Below are 13,344 nucleotides of genomic sequence, written 5' to 3'. Positions count from 1 at the left end.
ATCTATCTATCTATCTATCTATCTATCTATCTATCTATCTGTCTGTCTGTCTGTCTGTCTGATAGATATGTATGGAAGTCAGTATCATAAACTAGACTCTAGTAACTAGATAAAGACTTGGCCTCAAAGCCAAGAAGACCTGAGTTCAAGTCCTGCTTATTACACATACTGTCAAAATACATAGCTAATCCTAGGGCAAGTATGTCCCTGGGCAAGTCCCTTAAGCATTCTCTGTGTTCAAAGCCAATTAAATTGAAACCAGGGCCTCTAATCTTCTGTATACAGAAGGGTCCCTGCAGGCCACATATTGGTTTGTTTTAAAATGTAATTATTATCTTTGTTTTATTGTATTTTTGGCTATTTTGTTCAATATTTCCCAATAACATTTTAATTTGCTTTGGGAAGCACTGGGGAGAACAGGGCCCAAGCCTCATCTCTGCTCTAGGTTATTCTCCAAGACTAAGTAACAGAGCTTAGTACTCAGCATTGGTAGAGGGAACTTCCCTACTCAGCAACCTAGGAATTCCCTATGCCAATGAAATCCCACAGGCCTTGCCCTTTCTCCATCCATACACACACACACACACACACACACACATAGATGTGTGTATATTTTCTCCCTTACCTGCTTCAAGTCCCTTAGGCCTTGGATTGCACTGTTTATAACCCTGACAGCTCCTCAGCTCCATCAGCTGAATGTGCAGCTGGTTCAAGATGCCTCTTTCTACTGTGTGGACCGTATTTGTGAGCTGGAGGTAAAGAAGAGGAAGGGTCAGTCCAAGAAAACTGACTCAAATTCTCTCTTTAATATTGGACTTCTTATAATCTTCTGAAAAAGGAAAGGGCTTTGTTTACCTGGTAGGGATCTGTATTCATATCAAAATATTCCAAGAAGCCAGTAGCAAACTCACAGAAAAGGAAGTTGTGCGACTCGTTGACTGTTCGCAGACACCAGTAGGTGTTGTTGTTAGAGCTTGTGCAGGCACAGAAAGATCCCACTGTTGGGTAGGGGAATAAAGGTAAATGAGCTTAGGTGTAACATTGTCGCAGAATTACTTTAAAGCCGTTGATGTTTTATCAGATTTAAACCCATGTTGCTTATTTTCTTTCTTATAGGGCTGGTGGTATAGGTTTTTCCCTTTTGGGAGTCAAACTTGGAGATTAAAGGCATGCTAATTAATTATTCAATCAACAAAAATGTAAGAAGTATCTGATATGTGCCAGGCATACAGGTGCTAAAAATACAAATAGAACCTGCCCTCAAGGAGCTGACATTCTTCCTCTGGGATATAGGCATTTTGCTAGGTGACCCTGGGCAAGCCATTGTTTGGCTCAGTTCCCTCAACTGCAAAATGGGGATAATAATAGCATCTACCTTGTAGTTGTGATGATCAGAAGATATAATATTAATAAAAAACACAGCACATAGTAGGAGTTAAATAAATGCTATCACCCTTCCCCTTCCATGTTCATGGACTACTTTGATAGTTTTTAGAAATAGTTTTTTCTTGTGTCCCAGAGTGTCAAAGGAAAAATATCTGGAGTAAAAAGAATGGGAAAAAAATAGCCCTAAGACGAGTGAAAGATTAAATAAAAATGGTGAGCTGAAATGTCACTTATGTACCAACCTAAGGTGATGGTGCATATAATACAAAACTCCCAACCTAAAAATCTTTTCAGTTGAGGGCCTGTAGGGAAGAGAGAAGGCTGGGTTTGATTCTCTTGGAGCAATGGATACAGAGCTGAAAGGGACCCTCAAGTTTCTCTGGTTCTTACTGTTCGCAAGCAAGAATCAAATACCTACTCCATACAAGGTCCTGTGCTAGGGATACAAATAGGAATAAGACATGGATCCCACCCATAAGGAGATCACTCGGTTATCTTCCCAACCCGGCTTCTTTCCCTGCCCCGCTGGCTGCTGCCACTCAGTTTTGGACCTTACGGCTAGGGTTGTGCTCCCCTGATTGGTGAGTGGGGGAAACGTCTAAAGAGATGACTCAAGAATCCTTATGATGTGATTGCACATATATAACCTATTTAAAATTCTTACCTTTTTAGGGAGGGGGAAGGGAAGGAAAAAGAAGAAAATTTGGAACTCAAAATTTTTAAAAAACGGATGTTAAAAATTGTGTTTACACATAATTGGAAAAAATACAATACTATTAAAAAAAAGAATCTTCATGATGCCTTAACATTCCTGTGATTTCTAAGATCAAAACACCCTTCCCTAGAAACCTGGTCCTCTATATGTGGAGTCTCTTTATGTGTTGTTCTTTCCTGATGGCAGGGATTGTATTTTGTATCCGTATCCATAGCATGTATTACAGTGCTTTGTGTATAGTAAATACTTGACAAAAAATTTATCATTGATTTATTTATATGGAAAGAACAAGAACTGGTCTTTCTGGGTTGAACCATCAGCTCGCTTAGCCATTTGTTATTTTTCTGGTGACAATGAATGTGCATCTAATGCCACCTGGAAAAGAGTTGGCTGCTACACGAAAGTGTGGTATATGTTGTATTACAGTGGTCATTGGCTATACATATTTATGGTATACGAATTGAAAATTCGTTATAGCAAGAGTTCTTAACTTTTTTTCTGTGTGTCATGATCTACTTTGTCAATCTGGTAAAGCCAACTGCTGTTTGTTTTTAAATGCATAAAATAAAATATGTTGAATTATAAAGAAAATCAATTATATTGAAATACAGTTATCAAAATATTTAAAACAACAAAACAAATTCATGGACTCCAGTTATGAAACCCTGCCTTAGAGGAACCAGTTATGAAACCCTGCCTTTACAGACCTAGTGAACATATCATGGAGAACTACCAGGAAAGCCCCCTCTCTTTGTTGTATTTGCTGCATACCCTAGGCAGGGGGTCTTTGTGGGGCACAGCACCAGGGCAATATGGGGACAGCATGAGTAATAAGCCTAAGAAGGGATATAACATTCTCCCCTTCTCCTCTGATGTGCCAGCTATGTAAGTGCATAAGGGAAAGAAGGATAATTAGCTAAAGTCCAGAGTTAGTGCTCAGAAATTTGCTCTCAACAAGGTTAAATCCTTTCTAATGATTAAAATATCTATTTGTTGTATTCTCTGTTTATCAGTTTGCTTCTCACTCCTTAGTGTCTACAAAATCAATATAGATGATACATGTCTTTATAGAACTGTAGGGCCATTGAACTCAGAGTTAGAAAGTACCTCATAGGGTACTGAATCCAAGTGGCACCACAATAGAAATTCTCTTTACAATATCCCTGATAAGTAGCCATTCCAGTTTTTGCTTGAAGACCCCCAGTAATGAGGATTGTACTATTTGTCAGGTCAGCCCAATTGCCCTTTAGTTGCAATTCTAAGTGTTAGGAAATTTTTCCTTGTACGGAAAATAATTTGCATGCAAGCCAATGAAAAATATAAGCATTCATTTAAAAAGTGCACATTTTGCATTATACCTCATCTGCATCAAATGTTTTCTATTTTATTTTGGGTATGCAATTTAAACTAAATGGGAACATTTGTGGGGAAAGAATATATACTATTCTAAGATAGGAATCTGGGAGAAAATTAGCCTTACCACATAAAATATGGACTATTTAAGGAAAAAAAATAAAACCATCTAAGCTATCTTTGTAAAAAATAATAAAATGGATCCCTTTTGAATCTGCACAGATTCCTCTGTCAAGTGAAATACAGGAAGTACATGAAGAAGAGATTCTTACAGTTCCAAAATGGTGCTGTTTGCCAGTGGTTGTTGTCATGTGTGAAACAGGTAAGTCCAGGCAGGCTGCACTCATCTCCTTTCTTTTGCCTCTTCTTCTCTTTCCTCTCCTTCTTCCTTCTCCGATTCTCTTTGAAAAGCTGTAGTTTACTATCCACTTCCTGAGCAGCCTCTCTATTCAAAGAGAAGGGATTTTTGAATTATTTAAAAGTACTTTCTCTAAAAAAAAAATTAAAAAGTTCCTCACTGTAATTCCTACTATTTAGAGACATCTAGTTAGGTTATTCTTTCTCAAGAAAATCCGAGTTTCAATAAAAGTAAAAGTAAACTTTGTTAAATGGCAATCTTCTTAGAGTTTTATGGGTTGTGTGATCTATTTGTGAAATGTTATTTTTCTATAGATTTTAATGACCTATATCTTTGATTTCATTAATATAGAGATCTCCTGGTCTGAAAACTCTCTCCACTGATGCAGATTGATAACTTATCTGTATTTTAGAGGCGTAAAGAATGGTCTGCTCACATGGAGAAGTTACGATATAGTCAAATAGCTTGTATCTGACTGAGGCAGGTAAAACTTGAACCCAGGTCTCCCTGACTTCAAAGCTGATGCTTTATATACTATGCCATACTCTCTCCATATTTTTGCTAACTTAATTAAGTAGAGTAAATGTGGAAGTCCTTTTTGTTCTTTAATTCACTTGAACCGAACATTTCCTCATTCAGTCTCAATCTTCTTTTCAGAAAGTTTCAAATATCCCTTCTCCATCCTCCTTCCTTCTTTCTCTCTCTCCTTTCCTCTTCCTTCTCTCTGTTTCTCTTCTTTCTGTCATGTAGCTTACAATCCCATTCCCCCTTTCCATCTTTTTTTCATTTTTCTACATTTTACATTTCTACATTCAATACTGCTGTTAGTGTAGCAGAAAACCTTAGAATTAACTGAGGTGGCCTACACCACCCCTCTTTGTCTTTTTTCTCACATGGCAACATAATGAGAAGAGCAGGCTATGCACATCACATATATTAGCTGGGTGCTCCAGGGTGGAGAGAGTTGAATTAGACTCTGATAATGTGCTTCAGATGAGTGACCTTGAATGGATTCTCATGACACTTTGAGGTGATGTCTCGACTGATTGATTTTCACTGTCCTGGGCACATAGTAAACATTTACTTTTTTTGCTGATGGCAACACTAACAACTGGGAAGTTGCCACTTGACACACTGTTTCCTTGCTACCCCCCCCCCCCGCCCCTACTATTCCCAAAGGAGGCCACTTACTTGAATGGGTGAAGGTGGCTCTTCAATTTCTCTTGGGCTTTTACACCTTTTTCTTTATTATAATAGCTACAGGCAACAGGATTAAAAAGTGAGTTTTCATACATTTCCATTTGATTACATTTAATTCATTTTCTGTAAACAAAGCAAAAATAGAAAGATAACGTGGCTAGTACTGGCAAAAGCTTCTGTTTAAAGGGACTGCGCCTCACACCTACTGCTTAGATTTATAGTGTACTTAATTTTATTTAAATAGCCTTAGTCATTACTATGTGCAATAGTACATTAAACATAATAAGCTTAGTAATAGAGAGACATAACCCCCCACTATAATGACCTCAGCCAGTACCAATAGCTAATGAGTTTCCAGAGCAGACGTTACCAGCAGGCTGCAGCAAAGAAGCCATTACCTCTGCTTGTTACAATCACATTCATCAGGCTTTCTTCTCTTCAGGTGTCCTCTCACTTCTCTTAAATTCTTAATTTTATCTTGGAGAGCTTCAATCTGGGGAATACATTGGGGATTAATTATATTTTAAGGCCAATAGCTCTTTAGAATTCTCCTTTGAGCAAAATGCTTTCTCACTTCAGTTTTTTTTTCTGTCACCATAGGCATACGTTAAACCACTTAATAAATTTGGGCCTATGCTGGAAAAAGTCACAGTACTCTTTACATTCTACCAAAGGCAGAACACCTTTCACACTTAATGCAAGTTTGTTTCCTAACAGATACATGGCATCATTGACTTGGAAAGAATCAAAAAAAAGTCATCAAATCATCCTTCTCTTGTTTCCTCGAAGTGCTCATGGAATAGTGGAAAGAGCAGGAGGACTGGACTTTAGATCCTGGCTCTGCTCACACTTCCTTGTGATTTAACCTTGATCAAATGACTTTATCTTTTCTGGATCTTGCTTGTTGTGTGACCTTGAGTCAGTCACTTAATCTCTTGGGACCTCTGTTTCTTTATTTGTAAAAGTGAATAATAATGATGATGATGATGATAATAATAATAATAATTAATAATAATAATGTCTACCTCCAGGTTTGATGGGAGGATCAAATGAAATAATGTGTAAAGTGCTTTTCAAACCTTAATATCCCATGTAAATACTATTTATTGTTAAGTGGCTACTATAGGCAAGGTCCTATGTTAGATGCTGATATTAATATTTGCAGTCCCTAGCTCACAGAGTTGTTGATTGGAGGAGAGAGGAATTATTATTAGGTGTAGTATTTTACATGCAATTATAATACATACTAGGTATTGTACCCATCAAATGATCAATAAAAACAGCTTCCCAGCCATCCAGTTGAATTTGGAATAGACATTTAAATCCCAGCTAACCTCCTTATCGATGTATGCCTTGTGGTCTTTCCAGGCTCTGGCTGATTGATATAGTTCTCTCTCACAATGGATTGTGTCATTTGGAAGAATAAAGCACCTATAGGAAAGACCAAAGAAGAGAACTTTATTTTTCTCCTGAACCAGTTAATTTAGATACGAGCAACAAATCAATGAATACAAGCTCATCAGTAGATAATTATGAATGTAATGCCTCTTGGCTATAAATGTGAGCGTCCAAAACTGGGTCAGTGGGTATCATTGCCAAGGACGTGGAAGGCACTGGACAGACTTAATACTGTTCCCAAAGTACACAAAATCAACAAACAGAAATTTTAACTTTTAGAAAACACCAGCTAATACACCTGAAGAAGTGACTGGGCTCGGGTGGCATTGTTAGAGAATATTAAAATGAAATTTCAAAATTCTGCAAAAGAAGACTTGGTATAAAGAATCATTTAATTAAAAGAACCATAACTATCTGTAAACCTTTTCTATCGAGATCATTTATAACCAATCCTTTCATTTTTGCCCATTTGAATGCCACAAAGAAAGAGGCCCAGGGAGACAAGGAAGGTGGGCTGATCAACAAATAAGGAATAAGGGAAGAACAACATGATTAAAGAGCATGGCTGCTTTTTGGTACTATAAAGATGACAGGATGCAACAATTAAAATTTTATAGCTAAGCAATGTTGTTATAACACAAAGGAATAAGGTAATGATAAAGAAATTATAAGACACTCCTACAGAGGTCCTTTTTAAAAAAGCAAAGATTGCTAGATGTAGTCAAAGATAGTTATATTTCGGTATGGGGGGTTATATGGGTATGAGAAACAGATTGGAAGACCAAACTGAGAGTATTAGCACTTTGCTGAAACCCTTCATTCCCCAGTTCTTTCCCATGGGCTTAGCCTCCAAAAAGCAAGACATACTAGACTAGCTGGGTGCCGATCTAATTAACTCAAGTATTTCTCCTCCCTAATTCCATTCCCCCATCTACTCTATTTCCCTGGAAACCCATCCAGGAGACCCCACTTTTTGATTATGCCCCAGCTACCACTGCCACAAGAGTAATACAACAGATTGAATAATAGCAACCATGTATCCAGGAAAAAGTGTTGGCTTAGTAGTGCAAATAATTATCCCCATCTGTTTTCTCTCCTTTCAGCGTTCCCCACGGTGATAGCAGCTCAAGGGCATATGCTCCATGCCTGCTATGTTAAGATATAGCAATATTATTGTGGCTTCTTGAATACCCAGTAGAATAAGCCTGAATATGAAACTGAATCAAAATCACATCTCAAAAACTTCTATTCCCTGGATCCCCCACTGCTTATTTAGCCACTAGCTGCTAACCACTGCCAATTATTCTATCACTAAAGCTGAGCTGCATTTCTTTCTTGTAGTGGTATGAAGAAGGTAATGATGATGATGATGATGATGATGATGATGATATGTAGCAGGTTAACTTGAAAATAATTCCTCTGAATATCTAAGCATCCATACTTATGTGTCACTCGGACAGTATCTGATTGTCCCACTGCATTGGGGCCGTCAGCCAGCATTAATTCACTGTCACCACCAACAGCTGCAGCATTGTGGACTCCTGCGGACTTAAGGCTTTTGTCATGGCGCTTTGAAATACTTCTTGGGCGTAACAGTTGCAGTTCTTCTTCCTCTAAGTTTATATCATATATTTCTCCTTCAAATTCCACAGATAGGGAGCGGGTTTGGCGAGTGTGAACAAACCTTGGCTTGTATTCTGCAAGAAAGGGAAGGCAAGTTAACACTGATACCAAGATATAATTGTATAGCTTAAGAAAATGGAAGGATGGAAATGGTAATTTGGTATGGCAGGCCCCTTTGAATGTGGAGAATACTCATACTCTGTATAGATTCCCCAGCAAATTTATATGTTTGAGCTGACTGAAATTAGTTTCCACATGTAACAGTCCAATCAGTCCAACTGGGTAGGACTATACTATTAGTCCAGTTGATAGAACTATAGATACACTTACACACACACACACGTGTGTGTGTGTGTGTGTATACATGGAAAATTCAATGTTCCAGAAACTACCTCTTTACATAAATGATTGTGAACTACTCAGTGAAGAAAATGTTACCTTTTTAAGATATCTACCAACCAACCTATTATCATCATCTTGCAGTTAGCTAAAGGATAATGATGCCAGTATTGGGGAGAACTTAATATATTTCTTTGATAACTATCATTTACCAGTTTTTGAGAGACAATATATTATACTGAAAAGAGAACTTTCCTTGAAATCATGAAGAGCCAGGTTAAAGTCCTGTTCCTGATATAATCTAGCTCAATGGGCCGAGACAAGTCACTTAATCTCTTACGCAATTCTAAAAGATTTTAAGTTCTAGAGGAGTTACTGATTTGCATCAGTGAATTGAATTTCCTACATCGATGGAGTCATGGGCTTGGACCAAATCACAGCCCTTCTGCCCTGAATATTATTTATTGTTGTTGTTGTTGTTGTTTTGCCATAGTACATGAGATTAGCCATGTGAGATCTATCTATCACCCTGGCAGATGCCATCATTGTCTCATGCCTGGACTATTTCAAGAGACTTGTGATTGGTCTCCCTGCCTAGAGTTTTTTCTCTATTCTAATTTAGCTTTAATTCAGGTGCCAAAGAAATTTTCTTAAAGCATAGGTCTGACCATGTCATCCTGCTACTCAATAAATTCTAATGGCTCCCTATTATTTCAGGATCAAATGTAAAAATCCTCTGCCTCTTAAAAACCTTCATAATGTAACACTTTTTACCTTTCCAGTCTTATTCTTTACTCTGCTCAATGTAATCTATGATCCAGAAACATTGATCTACTTGCCTTCTTTCTGTTCTTCATACACCACATCACATCTCCCAACTCCAAACCTTTGCATTGGCTGTCCCCCACACCTGGAATGTTCTCCCTCCTCACCTTCTAGCTCGCTTCAAGACTCAGCTAAGATCTAGCCTTTCTTCTATTTTCCTCACTGCTAGTACCTCCCCTCTGGCATTATCTTCCATTTATACCACATACTGTCTTGTTTGAACAAAGTTGTTTGTGTGTTCTTTCCTCCATTAGAATATGAGCTCCTTGATGATAAGGATAATGTTTTTATCTTTCTTTGTATCCATAGTGCATAAGACAGTGCTTGGCGCACAGTAAATGCTAAATATTGTTTGTTAACTAACTCTGAGTTATATATGTATATATATATATATATATATATATATAAAGTTATAACTTTGTCATATTGGCTAATATGACAAAACAGGAAAATGATAAATGTTGGAGGAGATGTGAGAAAACTGGGACACTAATGCACTGTTGGTGGAGTTATGAACTGATCCAACCATTCTGGAGAGCAATTTGAAACTGTATCCAAAGGGCTGTAAAACTGTGCAAACCCTTTGATCCAGCAAAACTGCTGCTAGGTCTGAATCCCAAAGAGATAAAAAAAAGGAAAAGAATCTATTTGCAACAAAAGTATTTATAGCAGCTATTTTTTTGGTGGCAAGGAATTGGAAATTGAGGAGATGCCCAGTAATTGGGGAATGGTTGAACAAGTTGTGGTATATGGTTGTAATAGAATAATATTGTGCTATAAGAAATGACAAGTAGAATGATTCCAGAGAAACCTGGAAAGACTTACATGAACTGATACAAAGTGAAGTGAGCAGAACCAGAAGAACATTGTACACACTAATAGCTATATTGTATGATGAAGAATGACAGCTATTCTCAGTATACAATGATCCAAGACAATCCCAAAGGACTCATGATGAAAAATGCTATTCCTCTTCAAGAGAAAGAACTGATGTTGTCTGAATACAGAATGAAACATGCTATCTCTTTCTCTTTCTTCCCCTTCTTCCCTCCTCCTTCCTTCCCTCCTTCGTCTTCTAGCACAAAATGACTAATATGGAAGTATTTTACATAACTACATATGTATAACCTATTTCAGATTGCTTACTGTCTCAGAGAGGGGAAGAAGAAGGAAGGAGGGATAGAATTTGGAAGTCAAAACTTTAAAAAAATGAATGTTAAAATTGTTTTTACATGTAATTGGGAAAAATAAAATATTATTAAAGAAAAAAAGGCTTGTTAACTGCCTAAAAAACATGTAGATTCTATGAAGTACACTAAGATGGCATTATTTTCTTAAACCTCTGTAGACCCACCAGCATAGATATAAGGGATACACAACAGTCACTGAATCAAAATGTATAACTGTCTATGTCCCTTTGAGGGGAGGCTCATAAAATCCTAAATGTGAACTAACAGGGTCACTGGAGAACTTCATCAATGGGAAAATGGGACATTTATACCATTCCATTCCATGGAATTTGGACATTTTAAGCAAATTTTAATTTTATGCACATGTTGAAAAATCTGGCCTCATTCAAAATAAACTAGTCTAAATTTTGCTAACATGTAATTCAGTCCTTAAAATAAATGTGACCTGAAATGCAATGCAACATTATTTATAGTTAAGGTCCAGAATGATAAACTGTAAATTACCCTAACAAAGCGCCTCTATCTGTAAGCTGGCTGATCTAGGAAGTTAAGCTGGGGCAAGGGGGCTGTAGAGTTTTGCTTTTTGGGATGTATTAAACCTGACTTACCCACTAATAGAGAAAATGTCTAGACATTGATATCGTCCTGGAATGCTGTGTAATCTCCAACTCTGGAGAGAGTGGAGTAATTACTGTTGAACATAACAGTGTTCAATTTCCAAACCAGTATGGAAATGAAAATCATCACAGAAATAAGGCAGTTCCCACAGTCTGCCAGTAGATGGCAGTAGACATTCATTTATAGGCCATGCCTGCTTTGCACTTGAATTGGCCTTTACTCAGGGTCTCACTGGTATTGCTCTGCTGTCTGCTTGAGAGGACAATGTCTTAATAAAAATAACGAGGTTGCTGGCCAGGGGCAGTGTGATCCTTAAAGTATTCAACAGTGTTCCTCTTGAATTGTCCTAATTTAAACCATATCCACCAACATAAATAACACTAATTTGTCCTTATCTAAAAAACGGAGAAAATGGACCAAATCAGATACATCTGAAGGAAATGTATCTCATACTGTTGTAGCCTCTCATGCTCTGTCTCCTGCTATACCTACAACTTAGGTACTCTACAGGTGATTATGAAGGATCTGGGATTTTCATGGCCCGTCTTTTCAGTCTATGGGGACTTGTCTATGACTGAGTACATAATTACTAGGAAATTACCCCAGGCATTTCCAGGTAAAATGGCTTGCCTGAAGCCACATGGCTTATAAATGTCTGAAGTGAATTTAAACTCAGGACATGCAGATTTCAATTCCCGTCCTTTCTACAACCCCACACTTTCTCTATCAGACAATCATAGGGTCACAGATTTAGACTACCTTAGAAGTCATCCAGTCTGACATCCTCAGAAACTGAGGCCTTAAGTGAGATGCCAAAGGTCACACAGATAGTTCATAGCAGAGTTAGCATTCAAATCTATGTCCATTCCCCAATTCCATAGCACCACTTACATTTGTTGTTGTTGGAGGCAAAAGTCTGCTGTCCAACAACCTGCTAAAGTGAATGCTTTGGTTCTATGGCTAAGTCAAAGCAATCTCAGCAATAGTCCTTTTAGGTCAATGTGTGGGAATTTTGTTTCCCTGTAGCTATAGAAAAGAGCAGTGAGGAGGCACAGTGGGTAGAGCACTGGACTTGGAATCAGGAAGACTCACCTTTATGAGTTCCAAACCAGCCTCAGACACTTCCTAGATTAGCTGTGTGATACTGGGTAAGCTATGTAACCCTGTTTGCCTCAGTTTCCTCATCTGTAAAATGAACTGGAGAGGGAAATGGCAAACCACTCCAGTATCTTTGCCAAGAAAACACCAAAATGGGGTCACAAATAATCAGATGGTACTGAAATGATTCAACAACAACAACAACAAAGCTCCAGAAATAGTAATGGGGTACATTTCTCTCTATTATGCCAGAGTGGTTACTACTTCCCTCCTTTCAACGGCCACTTAAGTGCGGGATGGGGAGAGAATGCAGCAAGGTGCAATGAAAGAACTCTGAACTTAAGAGTCATAGGTACTGAGTTTGAATCTCACCTCTGCCACACTACTGGAACTTTGAGCAAATCACTTAACTTTTCTGGATCTAAGTTCCTTTGACTGTAAAATGAGAATATTAGAGCTGATGACCTCTAAGTTTCCTTCTGGTTTTAGATCTAAGGATGATCATGTAAGTATATGTATATGTATACATATATATGTGTGTGTGTTGGTGTGTATATATGCATGCATACACTGAAGTCCCTTTAAATCTGCTATATGCTATAACCCTATGATTCCAAGAATCATTTCCTTCGCTAACTGAATGAATTCATTTGTTATTAGTAGAAAAATCTTTTTTTTGAAAATAGAAAAAATTTACAGAGAAAAAAATAAAAATTGATGAGAATTCTGCTTTTGAACACCAGCCTGCCATTTAGATTTGAGTGATAGAACAAATGAACCATACACCAAAGAAATAAATGTAAATACGTGTGTATACACACATATATGCACAAGGTCCTGTTAACTATATCCCTCCCATTTCCAAAGACTTCCACCTGCTGCTGGGTGGTCATTAGGAAATCACTTACTTTGAGTGCCATGGTTTCTCAGGAACTGTCTCTGGTTTTTCCTCTGGCTCCTGCTAGCCCGATAATCAGTCTCCCCACAATTACATTCTTTGTCTTTGTTACCGAAGCCTCGGGAGTGGATACTTCGAGTTCTCTTCCGGATTGCGAGCAGGTCGCTGGATCCTTTACATTTGTGAATTCGAAGTTTGCCAGACGTGTCCTCGAGGCACTGCCACTTCTGCACCAGGAAAAGTAAAAGTCGTTTACTTAGTCCCAGATGTTATTTATTAGGACTGTTGTTTTTGTTTTGGGAAAAGCTGGCTGTGTCATTCAAGAGCGAGGGGAGGGCAAGTG

General features: G+C 37.9%; 2 protein-coding genes across 7 annotated transcripts in view; one reads left to right on the top strand and one right to left on the bottom strand.

The window, feature by feature from the left end:
- The window catches only part of LOC114053875 (solute carrier organic anion transporter family member 5A1-like), a 190,847-nt gene extending 187,096 nt beyond the window's left edge, over positions 1-3,751 (top strand). Inside the window, exon 9 of the mRNA XM_027876984.1 lies at positions 3,677-3,751. Within this exon, the coding sequence (XP_027732785.1) occupies positions 3,677-3,693 (17 nt within the window). The 3' untranslated portion in view covers positions 3,694-3,751. The remainder of the gene's footprint in view (positions 1-3,676) is intronic.
- Positions 1-13,344, bottom strand: part of LOC114053873 (extracellular sulfatase Sulf-1) — a 287,381-nt gene that overhangs the window by 13,705 nt on the left and 260,332 nt on the right. For all 6 annotated transcript variants that reach the window (XM_027876980.1, XM_027876979.1, XM_027876977.1 and 3 more), the window contains exons 13-20: positions 13,012-13,228; positions 7,852-8,107; positions 6,347-6,443; positions 5,411-5,505; positions 5,004-5,069; positions 3,727-3,899; positions 856-998; positions 626-749 (exon numbers count right to left, since the gene is read on the bottom strand). In XM_027876980.1, coding sequence (XP_027732781.1) covers positions 626-749; positions 856-998; positions 3,727-3,899; positions 5,004-5,069; positions 5,411-5,505; positions 6,347-6,443; positions 7,852-8,107; positions 13,012-13,228 — 1,171 coding nt within the window. The remainder of the gene's footprint in view (positions 1-625; positions 750-855; positions 999-3,726; positions 3,900-5,003; positions 5,070-5,410; positions 5,506-6,346; positions 6,444-7,851; positions 8,108-13,011; positions 13,229-13,344) is intronic.

Source organism: Vombatus ursinus, unplaced genomic scaffold, assembly GCF_900497805.2.
Source record: "Vombatus ursinus unplaced genomic scaffold, bare-nosed wombat genome assembly UNPS02014812.1, whole genome shotgun sequence".
NCBI lineage: Eukaryota > Metazoa > Chordata > Mammalia > Diprotodontia > Vombatidae > Vombatus > Vombatus ursinus.
Note: the sequence above shows the minus strand (reverse complement) of the source record. Positions and strands in the feature narration are given on the sequence as shown.